The sequence below is a fragment of the Oxyura jamaicensis genome, chromosome 26, assembly GCF_011077185.1.
Source record: "Oxyura jamaicensis isolate SHBP4307 breed ruddy duck chromosome 26, BPBGC_Ojam_1.0, whole genome shotgun sequence".
NCBI lineage: Eukaryota > Metazoa > Chordata > Aves > Anseriformes > Anatidae > Oxyura > Oxyura jamaicensis.
Genome location: NC_048918.1, coordinates 90,821 through 111,884, shown reverse-complemented (window position 1 = coordinate 111,884; position 21,064 = coordinate 90,821). Strand labels below are relative to the sequence as shown.

The following is a 21,064-nucleotide window of genomic DNA, read 5'->3' as shown; positions in this document are numbered from 1 at the left end:
TGCCTCTGACCTCCTCCTCCTACGTGTTGTTGGGATTGAACATCATGAGTCACCTCTGGGGTTTTCTTTAGTTCCTGTACTGCCTTCTGCATTAATCACACTTTTTTCCCCCTTTTTTTCTGATGATGCCACTGCAGACTTGACCATGGACTGTCTGACCCGGACCCTGACGCCGTTTCTCTCCCCACTTCCCATTTCTAACAACCCACTATGCACAGGTTTCTACAGCTGCTGTTTTGCGGCCTCCCCCAGGGTGCTGGCTCCACACAGCCAGAGCATGCAGGTGTAGCTCAGCCACTGATCCCAGCACTGGGACCTGAGGGAGTGAGCCACCCTCATCCTGGGGACCCTAAGCCCATCCCAACAAAACTTCCTGGCCATCATTACAGAGCCACTTGCTAGGTTGGTCCTGGAACATGCCCCTCCAACTGTAACTGGGGGTATTCACATCAGCCAAGCATGTTGGTTGGTTGTCTCACATCACTTTGCTTCTCTAATCCCTCTTTGCAGCATCACTCACGCACTCTTGCATCAGCAGTTGCTGGAGTTTGCTGCAGATCGCAGAAGCAAGCCCACTCCTTCATCTGCCAATCAGGTGCTGCTTTAAAAAGTTGCCAGATTTGACAGCTTCATTCTCTCTCTCTCTCTCTCTTTTTTTTTTTTTTTTTTTTCCTTGTATTTGGGAGTCTTTTATGAAAAAGAGCTCACTTAAACAGTGAGCATCCTCTTGGTAAGTGCTTCTCCATCCAAGAGCCCCAAGTGGCAGCTGGAGACTGCACTACTGTGGGAGGATGCACAGTGTGCTACTGCTTTGGTTGGGCTGGCGCTGGGCTTCCCTTTGGTGCTGAGCACATCTTCATCACATCCAGAGGAAGTAAACCAGTGAACTTCAGCTTGAGCAGCACCAGCAGTTGGCAAGGAAATGAGGTGCTGCTGCACAGTGAAACACAGTGTGGGGCTGGAAGCTACTCCTGCAACCAGGAGCAAAAATCTCATGGCAAAACAATGAGAATGGCTTCCCTGCAAGGAAAGGCTGCTCCAGCTTGCTTGTTGTCTCTGTGTATTACAAACAGGAGGACAGGTTGAATTTGTTGTGCTTGTTTTCAGCCTGAGGGGGAGGTTCAAAAAACTGCACTGGAGCCTGTTAAGTTGTGCATGTGCTGGACAGCAAGCTTCCAGTGGCTCCCACTGAGCCCCAGCAATATTAACAGTGGATCAAACTCCAGTGATTTGGCAGCATTTGGGTCCAGCCCCCAGCTTTGCCAGGATGGATTTTTCTGCAATGTGCAATATTAATTTAGGATGCTTTCACATTCCCGAGAGGCTTGTAGGGACCTTTCCTCCCCATCCCATCCTGCCTGTCCAGTGGGAGCCAACCTGAATATGAATGTCTTGGCCAGGCCCAGTGCTGCAGTAGGGACCAGCTCTGAAAAATACTGCTGCACTGTGTGGCTGCCTCCAGCCAAACATGCCCAAACATAATCTCTGGCTGCTTGGGCTGGGGGGAAGCTGCTGATCCAGACAGGAAATGCATGGTTTTTCTGCATGCTGAGGGTCGTGCTGCTGGGAAGGCTCAGCCCCCCAGCACTCACCAGTCATGGGGCGCCTGGTGCCCTTGAGGAGTGCCTGCAAATGAGAGCTTGAATCTGGCCTTGTATGCTACTTGAAATCATGCTGTCATCTTACTGTACCCCAAAAGAGACTACTATGTTTGCACCCTTGCTGCCCAAATCATCATGTCAGCTTATGAAACCTGAGCAGCTTATGTCATGCTGGGGGGGTGCTGCAGAGCACATCCCCAAGCATCACAGGCAAGCTGACCCTGAGGGCATCGGCTCTGGTGCTGTGGGGCAGAGGTGGCCCCGGTGCAGCACAGGGGTGGGTGCTCTCTGCTTTAGCCCCAATGGAAGCTGCCCTCGTTTTGGACCTTTTGTGTGCGTGAACTTGGATACATTTTCCAGATAAGCCACACATCCCTCCAGACAGTTCCCACAGTTTCCTGCAGGACATGCACAGACTTGTTCCTCCTCCTCGCCCTTGTCTGGGAAGCTGCAGGACTCAGACCACCAGATGCTTCCCCAAACCTATTTGCTGGTGCAGTCCGGTGCAGGGGCTCTGCTGGCGGAGCAGAGCCCGGTCCTGTGGGTGAAAATCCCCCAGGAGAGGCCAGGGGCAGGCCTGCAGCCCAGGACAGGGCTGGGCAGTGCCTCGGGACCAGGGGAGCATCAGCCCCGAGCCGGACGCCCGAGGGGCAGCGAGAGCCGCCCCGCGTTACTCCATCATTCCCCTTCCCATTTGAATTCCGCCCTCCAGCGGCCCAGGAAAGACTGGGGTGGGATGCGGAGCCCCCTCCATCCAGCAAAAACGCCGTTGCCGAAGATCCCTGTGTGTCCTGCTTGGCAAGGGGGCGGTCCCGCGGTCCCCGGTTCCTGCATCCTGATGGGGGGGTTTCCGCATCGCCCCGCGCCCCCTGTCCGGCAGTCCCCACATCCTCCCGGACGCCCCGGGCCGGGGCCGGGGTGGGGCCGAGACGCGGGGGCGGGGGGGAAATCCCGGGAGACGCCGTGAGCGGCGGGAGGCGCCTCCCCGGCCCGCCCCACCCCGCTATAAAGGGCGGCGAGCGGCACCGGGCAGCGACGTGAGCGGCGACGCGAGGGTGAGTGCGGCGGCGGCGGCGGCGCTCGGTGCGGGCCGCATCGACCCGCGGGCACTGGCGCTCGCCGGGGGGGGGGGGAGGCGGCGGCGGCGGCAGCAGCAGCAGCTGCTGCTGCTGCTGCTGCTGCTGCTGCTGCTGCTGCTGCTGCTGGGAGGGCGGTGGCTCTGCGCCGGTAACGGGGGAGCGGGCGTTGGCGGCCAGGTTTAGGGGGGCCCGACGCTGGGTGGCGCTCGCCCCCCGGTGGCGGCGGGCCGCAGAGCATCCCTCGCCCCAGCCGAGCCGGGGGCGGCGGAGCGGGAGCCCCTTCCCTGCTCCGGGCAGTTGGTGCCGTGAGCGCGGCGTCCTTTGCCCCTTCCCCGGGCTTAGTGCCGCGTCCGCTGCCGGGTGCGGGATCTCCCCGCAGCGAGCGGGTGGAACCGGTAGTGGGAAGGTCCCGGTGCCGCAGGTGCCTGCGGGGCCGGGAAGGAGGGCGAGGGGGTTGTCGCTCGCCGTGTCCGGGAGCGCCTCGGCCTCGCCGGGCGAGGTCCGACCGTGCTCCCGCATCACCTGCCGGCCCGGCCCGTGGGGCTGGGGAGGCTGCGGAGCGGAGCCACCCTCGTGGGAGGGGACAGCGACCTGGCCCCGGTCCTTCCGCGTTCGGTCGCCCGCAGCCGTGACTCAGGCCGAAGCTGCGTGGTGGCACCCGGGCCCCCGCGGCGGCCGGAGGATGGGGACCTCGGGGCGTGGCGGAGGTGGGCAGGGCTGAGGGTGGCCTGGCAGGGTGTCGGAACGTGTCCCCTGCCCGGTACCTGCCGGGGCTTGCCTGGACATGCTGGGACTTGCCTCGCGATGAGGTCACCCTGCTCGCTCTCCGGCTGCCAGCGGATAGGAAGCCGCATTTCTATTTTTACTCGGGGATGCTCTCTGTGGGTTGGGAGCAGGGCAGAGGGTCAGGGCGGCCCCGTCTGGGGGCCCTCCAGCAGCCCCTGGATGTGCTGAGCCGGCTGTGTGGGTGGTGATGTGGGGTGGGGAGCTGGGCTGGGACAGATCTTTCCTAGACCTTCTCAGCTACTGGGGCTGGGGACAGGAGGCTCATCCCCTATCCTGGGGGAAGGCTGGAGGGGTGCACGTCTGGGGGTCTGTTGGGGTCCTGGCTTTGGGGATCATAGGTTGGGTGAGAAATGGCAAAGCTGTCTTGCATGCAGGGATTTTTTTTGGTGTGTGTGAATCCTTTTTTAACCAGATTTAGTGAGCACAGCTACCGAAGTGGGATTGAGTTCCTAAAGCCATTAATCCCAGAGTAGTGTTGTTTTTGCTGTGATAACAAAGCTTATCCCACAATGGTGGGTGGTGCAGCAGATCCATTAGCCCCACACATATATCAGGGGAGGGTTGCTTGGAAAGGAAGCCTTTGCCACTTACCATGAAGGTCAAAACTGTTGGCATTAATTTGGAAAAAACAAACAGGGTCTTGCTCCTGGTTACCCAACAGCTTCTTGCAGTTGACAAATTGGTTAAAAGTGGTCGAACTTGTAGCATGTTCTTATAGCTGCTTAAAAGGCTTCCTTGCCGCTGAGCCTGGGTTTTTGAGATGAAGAAACTAGCCAGAAAAACATCCAGTTGCTTCACTTGCATGTGTGCCTGCCTGAGTCTTTGTGCCTGCATGGAAATGGGGATGTGGTGGGGTTTTAGACTGAGGTGCTGGATGCCCTGCCATGGCAGGGCTTCACCTGCTCGAAGAGGAATGGGGAATGACAGCAACAACACTTGCACATTTCCCATCTCTCTGAATCACTCCAGGCTGTGTTTGACTTTAGTTGTGTTTGAGCTTATGCCCAAGACACCACTAAAAGCCCAAAACAAGTGTTGGCCGATAGAGGCTCCACTCTGGACTGTTTCGATGCCCAACAAGTCCCACCCTGGCTGCAGGCTGCTTTGCCCTGGCAGTAGATGTGTCAGCCCTCTGGCTTGCTCATGGCTCATCGAACACCCTCTAACCTGCTCTGCTTTCCTCTCAGCTGCCACGATGCCCCTGTCACAGAGCAGGGCAGGGCAGGTGCCATGCAGTAGCAAGGTGTGCAGGAACCTCTTTGGCCCTGTGGACCATGACCAGCTCCAGAATGACTTTGAAGACCTGTTGAGGCAACACCTGGAAGAAGCTCAGCACCGCTGGAACTTCAACTTTGAGACAGAGACACCATTGGAAGGACACTTCAAGTGGGAGAGGATACTCCTGGCTGAGCAGCCTTCCCAGGAGGTCCTCAGCCTTGGCAAGGCCACCAGCAGTGAGAGCAGGAGCTCCTTGACCCACAAGGTCCCATCTAAGGACCGTCTTGGTGGGTCTCATGCAGAGGCGTCTCAGCAGAGCCCAGAGGTTGGCAGGGCTGGTTCTCCACAGCACTTGAAACGTGGGCAGACCACCATTAAAGGTGAGTTTTGGTGTCCTCCTGTGCACTCAGTGTCATTGGTGGTGTCGTGACCATCCTGGTAGGGACAGGTGGAGGGGATTAGGTGCAAGAGCCTTGTCTGACTCCTGGCCTTGGGACCACCCTTCATGCATCTCTCCTGGGGAAGTGGAGCCTGCCTTCCAAGGGGAAAGGCTGCAGACTGGGGTTCCTTTGGTTGCTGAGGGGTGGGCAGTGAGTTCACACCAGGGTTGGAGGTCTTGTAACTAAAAATGACCCAGACAGTTCATCAGCTTCAGTTCCCATGACCTGAGCCTGTCCTCCAGATCAAGGGTGGAAATACAGTTCAAAACAAGCACTCCTGGGAGAAGAGATAGTGGAGGTCTATGGGCTCTTCTCTCCTGGAACTCATGGCTTTGATAGCTGGCTCTAAGATGGAGCACCCCTGGGCTGGGTTTTGGGGTGCTGCCATGGGAAGCTTCAGCTGCTTCTGGTGGGCTGGAGGCACTTTTCAACCCTCTCTTCCTGCCCTCCAGACTTCTACAGTTCCAAGCGAAGGGTTGTCCGTGACAAGCCCAGGCTGTGACTGCTGCCATCTGGGACAGATGCTGATGTGCCCTGTGGGTATCTCTGGCTCTTACCCCACCCTGTACTGTGTAAGTTGTGTGTATCAAGCGATGTTGAGTCTGTAGTTCCCTATTTATGAGTAGCTCTTGGGTCCTGATGGACCTTCACTGTGTGCAATGTATAAAGAAGAGTAGGAGCCCATGTTGAAGATTGCAGCCCTGCCAAAGGGATTGAAGAGGACTGAACGGGGGCACGTGGAACCCTCCAAGTCTATCCTCTGTCCTGTGTGGGTAGGGCCAAGCACTGTCCTTGCACCATTTTTGCACTATCCTGCTGTCCAACCATGGTTCTTTCCTGCCTGATGGCCAGCTACGGAGGATGTGTCAGCGGTCGCACCAGAATTCATCAAGGTCACCAGTATGGATTGCAGAGCAGTGGGACAGCCTGGCGCAGAGTGCACTGCATCACTGGCATGTGGTGCTGGCACAGCAGGATGGACATGTCTTGGTGAGCCTTCTACCACATGGGGAAGCACAGCAACGCTTCCTTCCCCCAGAAAGGAAGTGCTGGTACCTGGACAGCCCTTCCTCTGAGTGGCTCCGTGATGCTATTGATGGACACCAGAGTGGTGATGTGCTGGAGGTCCTCAGCACAGCCCCTGTGGGGCCTGCAGTTTGTGGAAGACTTTGGGTTGCTCTGAACTCTGACCCAAACTCCCATTTCCTCATCATGTTGTTGGCTTGAGTGGTGCTGTTTGCCTTCCTGTTGTGCCTCATTCAGTGCTGACACTAGACTGGAGAGCTGCTGCTCTGGCACTGCAGGACTGCTTGAGGGATGGAGTCTTGCCTGCCTGCGAGGATGAAGTTGAGAGAAGTTGTAGCCTTTTCCTGGACTTTTTTTCTATTAAGGAGCTGGGGCAGAGGACCCTTGCCTGGCTCTGCAGAGTGAGCAGCTTCTGTTGTCTCTGGGATGTGAGGATGTCCTGGCAGTGCCACATTGTGCTGCAGGACATGTCCCTGCTCTTGAGGGACTCAGCGCTGCCAGGTCTCAGCACTTTCACTGGGTTCATCTCCTGCCCTGTTGCATTTGGACTCTGGAAACTGGCGCAAGATGGTCCCAGGTGGAGTAGGGATGGAGTCCTCCTCCCACCTTGTACCATGATGCACTTTGCTGTCAATGAAGCTGGCAAACTCCCAGCACTAAATGTTTATTTATAAAAATGCTATTAAGGCTGCCTGGGGGAGGGGAAATACCTGTTTGTCTAAAAGTGTAACTGAATAAACACCTGTCTTGTGTAAGGGAATAAGTGGCTGTGGATTAAAAGAAATAACTACTGTGTGGTGAGCTGGGAGCAGGGTCTGTCTGTGGGCAAAGGTGACTAGGTATCTGCCTGGTAGGATGGGCTGGGGACTACTTTAGGGATGCAACCCTGCATTGGGGTCTGTGCCTGCCTTTGGTCTGGGAGCAGGGATGGAAGCTGCAGCAACCATGGACCTGTGCTTTATGTGGAGCCAGGTGGGGAGGGCTGTCATAGCACTGGATGATGTCTTGGCTTGAAACATCAAAGCCATGTAAAGCCATGAGATGGGAGTGGTGGTGGTGGGGCAAAACATCACCCCTACTGGTCCACTTAACCCAACTCAATTGTGGAATTGGGAAATTGTGGAACTGGGTGTGGAATTAGCACTGCGGTGCTCCCCCAGTGTCCCTAGCAGAAGCTGCTGCCACGTGTGCAGGGACCTCTGCTATCTATGTCATGCCTCTGCTTCTACATACCCAGAAGCCCCCTTGAAATACTTGTGGAACGCTGTCATTGTGCGGTCTTCTAGCTGCTGCTGACTCAAGCCCTTTTAAATTTTTCCCCTTACGTCATTCCTTCCAGCCCCCTTGGCTATTGCCAGCTGCTTCCCTCTGCTGTCACCTCACCTTTTGCCAACAGCAGTGATGGTTGAAGAAGGGAGAAGTAAACCTGCAGCTGAACATCCCCCAGCACTGTTCATGGGGCTCTGAAGACAGCCAGGACCTGGCTCCTGTGGTCCTGGGTATGATGTTTGTGCTGCCCTGGGAGACCCCAGCCCTGACTGGGGAGTGGCTCAGGCACTTCCCCTCCTGTCCCTACTATGGTTTTAAATGCCCTTTGACCAGCCCATTCCTGGTGTCTTCTCAGGGCCGAAGAGTGCTATGGCTGCTGCAGGTTTGTGCTGTCCTAGAGCTGCTGAAGGATGCTGGAAGGGTTCTGCAGCTGGAGGTGATGCTAGGGTCAGCTCCACTTTCCCCTCCCTGCCCTGCAAGCCATTCCATTGTAAGTGTTGCTGGTTGGAGATATTTAGGGTTCTCCCCAAAAAGGCATCCCCAAGGAAAGCAAAGCTGAAATGCAGCCTTCTCTGTGCAGTGGCAAATGGCCCCAGGGGCTGCAAGAATTAGAGATGAATGTGAGATCAGGGTGATCTCCAAACAACCCAGCCTGGCTGTGTCTGGAGGGAGGCTGTGTTAATGCAATCTGGGGTTACAGGCACAGGTTTTGCCTTTGGAAACAAAACCAGAGCAGTCACAGCCTTTGCCCGTGTAATGAAGCGGTCCTCTGTGGGGCCAGTAGCTGGATGTTAATTCTAGTTATAATCTACAGATAATAATTGGCGTTTTCCCTTTTTGTTCTTTAAGCTTTTTATTTTCTTTCCATTTAGCATTTAAAGCTGAACAAAAGAGTGCAACCCATTTATGCCCCCATTCTGCTGCAAACCAAAGTGGTTGCAGGCAGCTGAGCCAGCAAGTACTTTCTCAGTATTGGCTGTACATGGTGTCAGTAATTCCAGCAGCATCCCCTGGAAAAGACTGGTGCAAGCAGCATAGAGGTGATTTCTCCAAATCCTGGGGCCAAAGCCAAATCCTACAAGGGGATTTTGCAGGTTTGCTCCTTCTTCCCTGGGATGTTATAATCCTGTAGTCTCTTACATAGACTTGTAGATTGAGTTATTTCGCCTTTTGAACTAACATTTGCTGTTTCTCTGATGCATTTCCCCTGCCTTGCCCCAGACACATTCCATCCTTGGCCAGATGCTGCAAATGAGGAGAGGACAGGGACTTCTGCTGTGCTCACCAGTGGTGCTGGAGATGCTGCTGCAGGGCTATTGTGGGTTCAGGACAGATTTAGGAGGTCTGGCGACCCCCTCAGGCAGGCCCTTCGCATACTTGCTTGCAGCATGACAAACAGGAAATGTGTGTGCACCGGTAGTTGAGTGCAACCCAAAAACGGAAAGCTGCCTTGAGTAAGAGAAAATGACAGCTTGGGTGCGGGGCTGGCAGGTGTGCAGCAGCAACACCCTCGGCGCGGGGCTGATCTCCGCCTGACCTCAGGGAACCTCACCGCACGGCCAGACAGTGCCCTGAAGCTCAGGGTACATTTTGGCACGCAGAAAAGGTAAGTTTTGCTCAAGAGGTGGCTCATACATCACCTTAAATAATAGAAAAGCAAGGAAAAATATTTTTGCTAGTCTTAGTGACTTACAGTTTAGATTTCAGCCCTCTGTTACTCCTGGCCATGTAGCTGCCAAATTTTGGCAGTGATGACCCTGTGGATGCCTGTCAGCAGGAAATACCTCAGACAGGCTTCAGTGTTTAAATCCCTTTGGTATTTTTTTTTCATCTTTTCCTTGTTCTGTGTCCCCGTTTCATGGTGTGCAGCAGGCTCAGTTGTCTGTGGTGCTGGGGCAGGTACCTAGGGATTTTTACACCATCTTCAGCTGTTTCCCCCAAAAATGTTGCTTCTGCTGTCTTAGAGGCTGGGACCACAAAACAAGGTACCCAGATTCTGCCCCTGCCTTGCTGGGGTCCCTGTGGGACTCTGGTGACTTTTCAGGACTCTCTTATGTCTTCATGATGCTGTGGGATGGTGCGTGTGGGTGCTGGACAAGAGTTTAAGAGGATAGAGACATTTTGGGGGCCTATTCCTGCATTTCCGGTGCACTGGAGGACTTAGCAAAATTGCTGTTTCAGATTGTAAAAGGGAAGAAGCCAAGGGATGGAGCAGCAGGGGGTTTCCCCAGGCAGAGCCCAAAGACAGGCTCCTATCCATGGCCAGCTTTTGGTCAGAATTTGGTGACGCTGTGAGGCACCAAGGATGGGAGGGTTGAACCAGGGGAGAATGTATGGGCACAAGCGGAAACTTCCCCAAGGTTGCATGCGACTCTGCTCAGGGATGACTCACAGCTATGAAAGCTGGGGGAGGATTTTTAAAAGATGCTGATGAGCTCCCACAGAACAGGCGGAGCCACTCAGCTTTGCTCAGACTGAGCATCACCCCAGCTGGTCCTCTGCTGAGGGCTATGCCACCTCCCAGGTGACCTTCAGCCCTGGTGGTAATTCTGCCCTGCATGTCGCCTGTAGCCCGGGCAGCCTTGGCAGGGCAGAAGCTATATGCCTGCTGGGTGCTGGGCTCAAAGCCTGGCTGGTGGGGATGGCTGTTGCCGTTGGCCGAGGCCACATTTGCTCTGTGCAATCAGAGATAAGTGTCTCTCTTCCTATTGCCAGACCTGCCAGCCACTCAGGGCCTTTTCCACCAGTTAAAATGAATTTCTGAGGCTCAGCACTCACTGGTGAGGCTCAGCAATCACCAGTTCCCCCTCTGCAGTACCCAGCTGTGAGCCATGGCTGAACACCGGACGGGTGCCAAGGGCCGGCGCATGGGCTCCAGCCGTCGCAGGCAGCTCTGCAAGGATCCTGGCCCCAGTGAGGAGCCACCATGGGCATCTAAAGTCATGCAAAGGGTGCAGGACTTCATCAAGGGGCACCACAAGGACCAGGCAGGGTTCATCACCCGCTCAGACATGCAGGTAAAGGATGGGACCACTGGGATCCTGGTGACTGGATGTTTTTTTTTTTTTTTCCTAATTTCCTTTGTTCTTAGAAGTTGCAGGAGAAGGACTTCCCATGCAGCACAAAGGAGCTAGAGCTCCTCTTTGATGGGCTGGATGCTGCTGGCACCGGGCGGTTGAACACTGAAGAGTTCATTGCCGGGCTCTGTAAGTACCAACACAGTGCCTCCAAGCATCCTGTTCCCATCCCAGTGCCCCCTTTCCAAGAGGGATCTGCAACACTCCCTGTTCTGGGTGGCACACAGAGGCCCAAAAGCAGCCATGCAATTGGGCTCTGAGCCCATGGCTCACTGGGTCCAAATGCACTGGAGCAGCTCAGAGAAGTGATGGGAATGGGGAATGCCAGGATTTGGGCTGGGCACTGAAGGCTCAGGCTGTGTTTTGACAGGGCAGTTCCTGAGCTCCCAAAAGGCCAGCAGGGACCATCGCCAGCGGAAAACAGCATCGTGGAGGAACTCAATCCTTGCCAGCCCACTGTTGGAGGGGGTGGACAGTGAGGAGCAGAAACACTTTGCAGCCTTCATGGACCAGCTGGGGACAGATGACATCTCTGAAGAGTGAGCAGCCTGGCTTAGCACCCATGGGTGTCCTGCAGGATGGGGCGGAGCTGTCTGAGGTTGGAATAGGGCAGGATTTTCCCCCAGTTTGGTCCCCATACAGGCTGCAAGCACTTATTCCCAGGTGCAGTGTAGAGCAGGAGCAGGGGACAGGATCGTGGCCACTGTCAGGACCACATGTCCCCAGCAGCATGTGCTAAATGATATGAGATGCCAGAGCTGGCAGGGCATTGGGGGATGCTTGCTGCCAAATGCATCTCTCTCAGCAGGCAGGAGATCTGGCAGCTCTGGGCCCAGCTCCGGAAGGATGAGCCCCAGCTCCTGGGCAACCTGGAGGACTTCCTGGCCAAGATGAAACAGCGTATCCAAGAAGCCAGGAGCAAGAAGGAGGCCTTGGAGGTGACCTTGAACAAGTGAGTCACCCCATGACATCAGAGGGAGACAAGGAGGGGGACAGAGAAAGGCAGGATGGGGCCCCTGCTCACCCCAGCCACAGAGATGCACCCAAGGAGGTATCCAGCAGTGAATGGAGCTGAGGTTTCCCTCGGTTCCAATGTTTGGGATTGGGCTCCCTCTACAGTCACTCACAGGACGGCAAAAGTGTCAGACTCCTGGACACATCCTTGCTGGGCAGCCTCTGGGCAGCCATGGCTGCAGTCTGCAGGTCGCATGGGCAACACGGGGTCCCCAGACCTGCACCCTTTTTGACGAGGTCTGAATCCCCCCTAACCCTGCTGTCCCTACTAGGTGCGTGGCTGAGCACAACCTGGAGGTGCAGCAGCTCTGTGCAGCCATGGAGCAACAGATCCAGCAGGAGCAGCAGCGGATGGAGCAGGAGGTGGGGATATTAGCTGCTCATTCCCTCCAGCCACCCTGGGGGAATCTAGCACCCTCAAACCTAGATGGGTGGGTGGGTGCCAGTGTTTCTGTTGCCACTCCAGAGTATGGCCCGAAGCCACTTGCATGGCATGGAGCTGCAACGAGCGCTGGATGCCAGCGAAAGGGAGGTGCAGCGTTTGGTCGCAGCACAGGTAGAGGTGAGATGACCCCAAATCCTCGTCCCCTTTGCAGTGCAGAACTTGGAGCTGTGCCTTTACCTTTGCATCGTGTTGTACACCTGATCCTGGACAGTCCCTGCCAGCCCTTGATGCAAGTTATCACATAGGACCTCCATCACCTCCTCTCTGCCAGCCTTATCCCCATGCTCCCTTCCTTCCCTGGGAGCGTCCAAATTGAGTTTTCCACCTGACACCCTGGGGGAAATCCAGCCCCAGGTCTAGAGGATATGGTGATCCATCATTTAGTGATGGTGATCCATTGTTTTTCATGTTGGGCCAAGGGATCCTGGTTGGGTGCGAGTGTCATGGTTGTCATCCTGCAGCTGGAGACACGGTGCCACAGCCTCCGCAGCATGCAGCAATCTGCCAGCACTGAAAAGCAGCAGCTGGAAGAGAACAACCGGGTGCTGGAGGAGCAGCTGCAGCACATCAACCTGCAGCTGCAGCAGACCCATGGGTGCCTGTGGACCACATGGGCTGCGGTGGCCCAGGAGCACATGGAGGAGCTGCAGTGAGTAGCTGAGGGACCAGCATCTCCTTCTGCTTGTACCTGGTTTCCTCCTGGGGGTTGAAGCAGATGGGAAATGAGTTGTGATGGGGCTCAGCCATCATTTTGCTTCAGTGGGGAGGCAGTGGTCTCCTTGGTATGAATGAATAGTGGCTTGGTGTGAAAAGTATTGGGAAAAAAAACCAGGACTATCAGTATCATGCACTGAACATCCTTTGAAGGTAGTCCCAGGAGATGGAGGCAACCTTCACCCAGGAGGACCCCAACCAGCACTGGTGCTAGGGCCAGTGGTGGGTTTTGTTGTCCTCATCCTGGCTAGACCAAAGCCCATCGCTACTTCTGGAGCTAGTGATGACCTGGGGGCAGGGATGGAGGCAGTGAAGAGGATGCATTTCCCTTCGTGACCCCTGTGCTCTGTGCTTACAGGGACAGAGCAGCGGCAGAGCTGCCTGGTGAGACACCGCCATCTCTGCAGGTACTGTAGCCATGTATGGTAGAGACATGACGGGGTGTCCCTGCTCCAGAGCCTGGCTTTCACACAGGGGGTTGGCACCACATCCCACATGGTTGGAGACGGATGGGGCAGCAGCATATTAGGGTTGATACCTCCAAATTTTGTGTGGGAATGTCTGTAAACCTATGCTGGAAAGCTAAACATCATATGACATTGATACACTCCCTTGTCAAGCCTTATTTTTCCCTTCTCTTTCTCCCCGTTCACCACAGATGAGTCCAGAGCAGAGTGAGAAGTACTGCTCGGAGATGCAGATCCAGCTGGGGTCCCAAGCTGGCAAGCCACAACGCAAAAACACCCACCAAGTGTAAGGGATCCTGGGCCCAGGTCCTCCACCCTCCCCAGGCTAAACAGTACATTTCTTCCTCTTAGTGCTTTCTTACCCACCCATCTCTCATCTCAGAGATCACATACCATGGTTCCTTGCTCTGCATTGCTCCTGTTGGAGCAGGCACTCACTGTATCTGACTGAGATTTTTCTTTTTATCTCATGAATGTGCAGCTTGGGAAGAAACGTGCTCACTTTCTGGGCTGTGATGTGATCCTGGCTCTGTTTCTTTGCTGCTCTCTGAACTTGGTGGCTCCAGCCCGAATTGGAGAACTTGAGCATGGCACCATCTGTAATACAGAGGGGTTTGGAGAGGAATAGGCAAAGTGGCAGAGGAGGCATCCTCCAAGGTGGAGGTGGATGGGACAGAGCTGCTGCCAGACCCAGCACTGTGCTCACACCATTTTCTGCTCTTGCAGGGTTTGGGAAAAGCTGCCAGCAGAAACAAGCAATTCAGGACTGCCAAGAGCACTCTCTGTAGAAGAGGACCCTTTCCCTGAATTTTTGAAAGAGGAACAGTTTTCTGACCAAGGTTCTTTGCTAAGAGAGATGAATGATGCAATAGCAGCTCTGAGCAAGCAGCTGAAGCCACAGGCACCAGCTGCACCCACCACACTGGCAGAAGCTGCCTGTTGCCTGCAAGATTATGCTGAGCCCCAAACAGGACCAGAGGCAGCAGCACTGCATGGCTCAGCCACTGGAGCCCCACAGGATACCCACATCGGTCACAAGCTGTTCAAAGAAGACCTGAGAGAGGGACGAACTGCAGCTGAGCTTCCTGCTCGGGACATGACACAGGCCGGTGCGTCCACTGAAGAGCTGGGGGCAGAGCAGGGAAACAGCCTGGAGGGAGCAGGACAGGACCTGGAGGAGGTGCAAGGGACATTATTTGGTAAGGGAAAGGGTGCTGATGAGAAGGAGCAGATGCTAAAGGAGGCCGAGTGTCCACAAGGTGCATTCAGAGAGAGCACAGAGACAGCTGAGCGGGCATGGGTGGAGGTGGAAGGAGCAGAAAGGGTGCACAAAAAAACAGAGCAGGTAAAAGCACAGCCATCAGGAGATGCTGAAGAAGCAGTGTTAAGCCAGGGAGAAAACTTGGAGGCAATCCCCAAGGGTTGGGAACTGGAGCTTGCACCAGGTTGGGGCCTTGCCAGAGATGTACTTGAGGTGCCAGGAGGGTGCCTGGAGCTGGAGCTGATTTGCAGAGGTGAGGTGCAAATGGCAGCAAAGCAGGAAGACAGTGTCCTGCCAGGGGTCACAACAGTTCCCAACCCCAAAAATGTAGATGGGGAAGGTGATGGTGCAGAGGTGCAGTCATGGGGACAGGACAAAAGAACAGTGCAGGTAGGTGCAGACCCAGCTCAGGTGCATGGAGCAAAGCATGGTAGGAGTCGTGGAGCAGCCTGTGAGCTCCCAGCTGAGGCTGCAGAGGAGGAAAGGGGTGCAGGAGAGGCAATGCAGGGATGGCAAGGTGATGCTGGGCTACAGCCCAGTGGGGAAGATTTTGGGGACAGGAAGGAAGGGACTGCACATGCACACGTGCTACAGCTAGAGGCTGTGCCACAAGCTGAAACACAGGAAGGGGCAGTGGTGGCAGATGTGCAACAGCTGGAGGCCCTGAGCAATGCTGCCAGTGTGCAGCTGCTTGCAGAGCTGGGGGAGCTTGAGGCAAGCCTAGGAGGGAGCCCGGAGGCAGAGCTGCAGCACCGAAGTGTTGCTGGTGCCCCAGGTATAGAGCAGGCAGAGAGCATGGGGCCAGATGTACAACCCCTGGAGGAGGCTGGTAGAGCAGAGCCAGGGCTGGAGGAGAGAACCAGTGCTGCTGCAGTGCTTGGTGAGGGCCTTTCCCCAGCAGAAACCCCTGTGGGGAGCCAAGTCCCTGATGGACTGGTCCAAGATAATGCTCAAGAATTGAAATTGAAAGAGGCAGAGTCATTTGAGCAGGTGGAGGAATTCTTATCAACCCCTGGAGGGAGCACGTGGGCTTACCTGCAGCCCCTGGTTGCAACAGGGACTGGGGAAGTGGCACAGAGCCAGGCTGTGGCTTTGGAAGCGGGGCTGTGCACAACTCACAACACAAATGCATGGGATGGGGATACTGTGGCTGCTTTGCATCCTGAGTATGCTTCTGCCGCTGAACATCCTTATCCAGATGTAATACTGGTAGCACTTAATGATCCAGATGAGCAGGTCCTGGAAGAAAACCAAGCTCTGGAAATTTTCCAGGAAGAGAGTGCTGATGCAAAGAGGAGGCCTCTGGATGGAGCTCAAGGTCTGGAAGTTGTGCAGGGAGCTAGATTAGGGGCAGAGCCAAGGATCTTAGTTGAAGTTCAGCATTTAGAACTAAAGCAGGGCCATGATACCAATGCAGTCATACTGGCGTCCCCTGTTTCTGAGGTGCCTCTACAAATTAGCACTCTAAGTTGTGATACAGTGATGCAGGAGGATGTTCTCATTCCAGATGTGCAATGGCTAGGTGGTTCGGGACAGGCAACCCAAAGTGAGTTCCTGGAGCAGGTCTCATCACAGACAGACAAGGTGAGGCTTCCTGCTGCTCCCCAGCAGCCACAGGAGAAACCACCATGTGTGACAGAAACCAAGCAAGTAGCTGCTGGACCTTCCGAGCCTCCAAAACAAGAGGTGCCACCAGTGTCAGCCTTTTGCACAAGGGTCCAAGAGGAGGAAGATACTGGGAATGATCTGCTGGGGATGAATCTCAGAGACAGCACACTGGTGGATGCAGCCAACAGCAGGGTGCAGCCTCAAAGGCATCTCTCAGGAGAGTGGAGGGAAGACCTTGATGTTGGCCAAACAGAGAAGAAAAAAGAGATTGGGCAGATAATGAGCCACGAAGGTGAGCCCAGCCCAGGAGAGCCTGGAGCTATGATTGTGAATGGAGCAGGAGCTTCCCTAAGGGGCTCTTCTGAAGTCTCCCTGGACCCAGACCACTTGTACAACGTGCTGTTTGTTGGCGATTCCCATGTGGGCAAAACATCCTTTCTGTACCGGTTGCATGCCAACACCTTCAACCCACACCTCAGTGCCACAGTAGGTAGGTTTTCTCTGACTGCACTCTTCAGGGCTCTGCACCCACTAGTGTGACCATCACAGTTCCCTTTCCTCTGCCCTATAAGCTGCTGGAAGTCATAACGTGTGCACTACTGCTCACTCAAACCTGTCACCAAGGACTAAGTAGGACCGCCAACTACACATACCTGGGTGCTCACAAGCAGGCAATGGTGGTCCGCCTTGCCCTCTCTGGCGCAATACTGATGGCCCCAGTGGTTTTTCTCTCTGGTCTGCCTTTTGGCTCTGTTCTCTTCTCTGAACCAAGCTGGTCTTACTCATTGTGAAATCTGAAACCTTTCCAAAATTCAGCCACCAAAGATCATGGGTTCCTCTGGAACCATGCTGCTTGAGCTGTGGCCCCACACCATGCCTACACAGCATGGCTTCTCCATCCATTATCTATCACAGTGGCCAACTCTATGATATTAAAACATCCCCTTTCTGTGTACCCTAGGACTGGATTATCAGGTGAAAAGCCTCATCGTGGACAACAAGCACTTTGCTCTCCGCCTATGGGACTCAGCTGGGCAGGAAAGGTGAGGTGCTGTGCTGTGTGACTGGGAAGAGCAAAAAAAGCTTTTCATTTTTTTTGGTAGCTTAGTGGAATCAAATGTTTCTCATATGCTAAGCAAAGGCGATTGTTTAGGGATGGACTCTGATTAGTGTGTGATCTGATAAAAAGAATAGAGAAAGTAATTAAGATTAAAATAAGCACTCAGGCTGTCTGCATGGCCTCTTTGATCAGGATAGGAACATTTTTTATTTCCTTTTTGATCAACCCATGTTTCCAGTTTTCCCTCTGGGATTTTAGATTGGTTCTAGGTGAAACCTCCATACTCCATCCTGGTGATGGTTTGAAATGTCCACAGGTACCACAGCATCACCAAGCAGTTCTTCCGGAAAGCAGACGGGGTGGTGCTGATGTACGACATAACGTCGCAGTACTCCTTCGCAGATGTGCGCTACTGGCTCAGTTGCATTCAGGTGAGCAAGGCAGGAAAACCTTGTTCTGCCTCATGGCCTGCGGTGTCATGATGACTGGCATCAGCATTTCACCATTTGACTTCTGCCACTGGTTGTGGCTGGGCAGCTGGAAGCTGCTAAGCACTTTGCAAAGGGCATTCTGCCTTGCTTTGGTTATAAACTGATTTTTCTGGAAGGATTTTAAAAAAATCAGATGCTCACATTTTTCACGTTTTTGCAGTGAAGGTTGTTAATAACTTTGTTATGATTGCTATCAACTTTTTAAAATTAAAAACTACTGCAGAAGAATGGATAATGTTGAAAGGGATTTTGGTAAGACTTTTAAATAAAGTGTAGTCCTATTTTGAGTGCTGAGAAATAGGAGGTAACTCATGCCTTCTTAAAAACTTCCTGCCAGAGATTTTTCAATCAAGTATAAAATGCTTAAAAAAAGGGAACAAAATAGTGTGTCACTATGCTCAGTGCCCATAAATCACAGTCAGAGCATCTTCTGAAGGGTTCCTGAAGTCAAACACAAAGCAAGTTTACTACAGGGTTAACTTGCTTGGTTCCCTGCCCTATTAATAGACCAGGACAGATGATTTAACAACAAACAAACTTTTTCTTAAATGCTGTTAAATGAGTTAAGAATTTAAAGTTTTGTTATCAGACCAAATCCATGCACATCCTTCATGATGTTCCAGGATGTCTTTGGGCAGTGTGTCTGGCTGTGATTCAAGGAGGATGTAGGTGCACTCCTGATTCTTCCCTGTTTCATTGTCCAGGAGGGAGCAGAGGGTGGAGTCACTATTCTGCTTCTTGGGAACAAAACGGACTGTGCTACAGAGAGACAGGTCCCTACTCAAGAGGCGGAACGCTTGGCTGAGGTAGGTGCATGACCCTGCTGCAGCATGTTGCCCACATAGATTCAGTAGGGACACCCAAGAAGCCACCAGCTCCTGCCTGCCTGAGGACCTGGAAGAAATCCAAAATGCACCTTTAGTGCATCAGTGGGCAGCAAAATGATCTCTGAACCCATATTATCATTGCCAGGAAATGCCATGCATCTTCCCAGCATAATACAAATAATAAAAACACAGAACTCTGTCATCTTTTAAAGATACTGAACACTAAAAATATGATCAATCTATTAAAATGTAGGTGGCTAATAAAAAATTAGATAAGAAGAAATCCACCTTTACCCATTTAATTTCAAAGTTTCTGAGGTTTGGGCCAGTATCCCCTGACTGATTCTGCCAATGGAAGCAGCAAGACAAGGGATTAGATGCTTTTTTTTCTCACAAACCAGTCACTGGCAGGTACAAAAACCCAGTAACACCTCATTGCTCTCTCTGCATTTGTTCCACTAACCAGGCTGCATTGCATTGTTCTCTGCAGTAGTAGCCTTCTTGACACTAAATGTTGGTGTTGCAGCTACCAGAAAAGCTGGATTTCACCCTCACATTGCAGTAAATCAGTTATTGAGTTACCTGTTCCCTTGAGTCCTTCTGTTTTCACTTGACCATGACGTTTCTTGGCTATTTGCTCCCATATGAAGTTATTCCAATGCAAGGAAAGCACATTTCTCTGTGGATTCTGTGTCTTCCAGGAGTATCAGCTCATATTTTATGAATGCAGCGCTGCCTCAGGCCACAACGTTGCTGAGTCCATGGTCAGCCTAATCAGGTGAGGCCTGTGCCTGAATTTTGCCAGCTATCCTCAATTTCATGGACTTTCTCCTGCTTTTTTTCACTAGGAAATGCTGGCATCTCACTGTCACCACGGCCTCCATGTCCCCAAGTGCCATGGAGAGCTCCCAGAGCAGTACATGCATGGCCAGGATGAGCTGGGGAGGTGCTGTGAGATATCACCTGGATGTACAGCATTGCAAGGGGATAAAGGAAACCCTTCTCAGGATGCTGCTAATTTCTTCCTGAGTTGCTTGAAATCAATTCTGTCTGTGATTGGATTTAACAGTGTGCTGAGCTGGAAGGCTCCCAGCTTCTTTCACCACACTGAGTCCCCTTACTTGTCCTAAAATATATAATAGCAGAGCAAAATATGGAGGAAAACACCTGACTAATTTACTTCCTTATTGCCCAGGTCACTCAAAGTTCGTGAAGATCAATTGAGAAATAAGGCAGAAGAGGTACCAAAGCTGCCTCAGAAGAAAAAGGGCTGCTGCTGATGATGAACTGAGTTTCTGGTGTGGTCTGAAACTGCTGTGGCAGAAAAGCAAAAAAAAAAAAAAAAAAAAAAAAAGTTCTTGACCACCAGCCTTGCTCCCTGTGTGCCTGTTTTGCCTGAGCTCCCTTGATGCTGAGGGCAAAAAATGCTACAGAGGAGAGGGCTGTTGTCTGTCTTGCTCCGTGCTCATCTCTTTCTTCTATTGCCAGTCACCAGAGAGCAGCAGCTCTCCAAGAGACTTAATGGGAAACTGCACTACCTTCACTTCAAGACCAAAACTGGGCTAATGAAGGAGGCAGAAAGGAACCCATCTGGATCCAAGATACTGGAACCATCCTGGAAGCAGCAGGCAGCAAAACCCAGTCTCAGGATAAAAGAAATGAGTACAGGGAGTCAGCAGAAAGTTTAAGGCCATTTGTGCTGCTGTGCAGTGGGGACTTTGGCTCTGTCTTTACAACCTGGTCAGATTTGGTTTGGACCAATGAAACATGCTGTATATCCTAGGTGCACTGTGTAAGTCTCTCTAACTTGGCAAGGCAAAGCTGTTTTTCCCTCTTTTGCCGTTTACCATGGCAGTGATAAACAATCGTTCCTGACTGAAAAATATTTTAAAAATTGATCAAAATACATTGAAAAGCCCCAAGAGCAAGTCTGGGATAACAGAAAGGGCACTGAAGTGATGGGGTGGTGAGGTATATAGACAGAGAAATGCTAATGAGTCCTTGTTTCACTGCAGTGCACCCAGAGCATAGTCTTACACTTTCACAGCAAACCCTCAGTATGGGCAGGGAAAAGTGAGCTTCTGCACCCTGCCCTTTAAAAGTGATACTTCTGATGAAGTACTGAATCTCATTGTGACATATAAAAAAGGTACCTATCACAATTTCATTTTTTTTAACAGCTTGATGCAGATAACTATATTTTTGGCAGAGAGGCATATAGACTAAATAGATAAGAATACAAGTGTTAACATTTTCATGTTTTTATATATTATGAATATATATATATATATATATATATCTGTGTTTCTGAATCTGTTATAGCTCAGCTTTCCAATGAAACAAGGCTCCAGAGCTCCTCATGTATGTACCTAGTTTCTCTTTCCCTGCTTCTAACAGTAGCTATTTTTAACCGTATCTGATAGGTAGTGATATCAAAGCTCTGAGAAACTGCCACTTCTGTATTAATAAAGGCAGAAGTGACTGAGACTAATGTCCCCATTGTTGAAAAGTTGCTATTTAAGTTTAGTCTTTATTAGGCAATGGAAAATGTGTGTGGTGAAGACTTGCAGTGCACAGTGCCAGGCAAGGACAGACTGCTGTGGCCCTGCTCACAGAATTAACCATTTAAACAGAGCACATGTGCTGCTCACAGCCCTGTCTGAGAAACACAGAGATGTTTC

General features: G+C 52.7%; 2 protein-coding genes across 9 annotated transcripts; both read left to right on the top strand.

Moving 5' to 3' along the window:
* The first annotated feature begins 2,506 nt into the window (after nucleotides 1-2,506).
* Nucleotides 2,507-6,910, top strand: CDKN1A (cyclin dependent kinase inhibitor 1A). 3 transcript variants are annotated; one of them, XM_035346857.1, is made up of 3 exons: nucleotides 2,507-2,656; nucleotides 4,654-5,064; nucleotides 5,577-6,910. In XM_035346857.1, the coding sequence occupies exons 2-3, from the start codon at nucleotides 4,662-4,664 to the stop codon at nucleotides 5,624-5,626; spliced, it is 453 nt and encodes a 150-aa protein (XP_035202748.1). In that variant the 5' UTR covers nucleotides 2,507-2,656; nucleotides 4,654-4,661; the 3' UTR covers nucleotides 5,627-6,910. The 3 variants fall into 3 exon arrangements, with proteins under 3 accessions (XP_035202748.1, XP_035202749.1, XP_035202747.1); XM_035346858.1 differs by lacking the exon at nucleotides 2,507-2,656 and adding an exon at nucleotides 2,835-3,101; XM_035346856.1 differs by lacking the exon at nucleotides 2,507-2,656 and having other exon boundaries at nucleotides 3,120-5,064.
* A 1,348-nt stretch (nucleotides 6,911-8,258) lies between these two features.
* Nucleotides 8,259-20,654, top strand: RAB44 (RAB44, member RAS oncogene family). Of its 6 annotated transcripts, none has more exons than XM_035347357.1 (16): nucleotides 8,259-9,025; nucleotides 10,235-10,436; nucleotides 10,511-10,625; nucleotides 10,867-11,448; nucleotides 11,783-11,873; nucleotides 11,977-12,072; nucleotides 12,417-12,604; nucleotides 13,028-13,076; nucleotides 13,328-13,422; nucleotides 13,863-14,245; nucleotides 15,905-16,495; nucleotides 16,967-17,048; nucleotides 17,382-17,496; nucleotides 18,261-18,362; nucleotides 19,085-19,161; nucleotides 19,579-20,654. In XM_035347357.1, exons 4-16 carry the CDS (start codon nucleotides 11,246-11,248, stop codon nucleotides 19,661-19,663), a joined length of 2,157 nt encoding a protein of 718 aa, XP_035203248.1. In that variant the 5' UTR covers nucleotides 8,259-9,025; nucleotides 10,235-10,436; nucleotides 10,511-10,625; nucleotides 10,867-11,245; the 3' UTR covers nucleotides 19,664-20,654. The 6 variants fall into 6 exon arrangements, with proteins under 6 accessions (XP_035203248.1, XP_035203247.1, XP_035203245.1 ...); XM_035347354.1 differs by having other exon boundaries at nucleotides 8,263-9,025; nucleotides 10,867-11,039; nucleotides 11,309-11,448; nucleotides 13,863-16,495; XM_035347355.1 differs by having other exon boundaries at nucleotides 8,263-9,025; nucleotides 11,305-11,448; nucleotides 13,863-16,495.
* Nucleotides 20,655-21,064: the final 410 nt, after the last annotated feature.

Coding starts and splice junctions, on each gene's coding strand:
- CDKN1A (XM_035346856.1), top strand. CDS start 4,227: ATGAAGAAACTAGCCAGAAAAACATCCAGTTGCTTCACTTGCATGTGT. Junction 5,065..5,576: donor TGGGCAGACCACCATTAAAG/GTGAGTTTTGGT, acceptor CCTGCCCTCCAG/ACTTCTACAGTTCCAAGCGA.
- RAB44 (XM_035347352.1), top strand. CDS start 11,246: ATGCCAGAGCTGGCAGGGCATTGGGGGATGCTTGCTGCCAAATGCATC. Junction 11,449..11,782: donor TTGGAGGTGACCTTGAACAA/GTGAGTCACCCC, acceptor TGTCCCTACTAG/GTGCGTGGCTGAGCACAACC. Junction 19,162..19,578: donor TCCATGGTCAGCCTAATCAG/GTGAGGCCTGTG, acceptor CTTATTGCCCAG/GTCACTCAAAGTTCGTGAAG.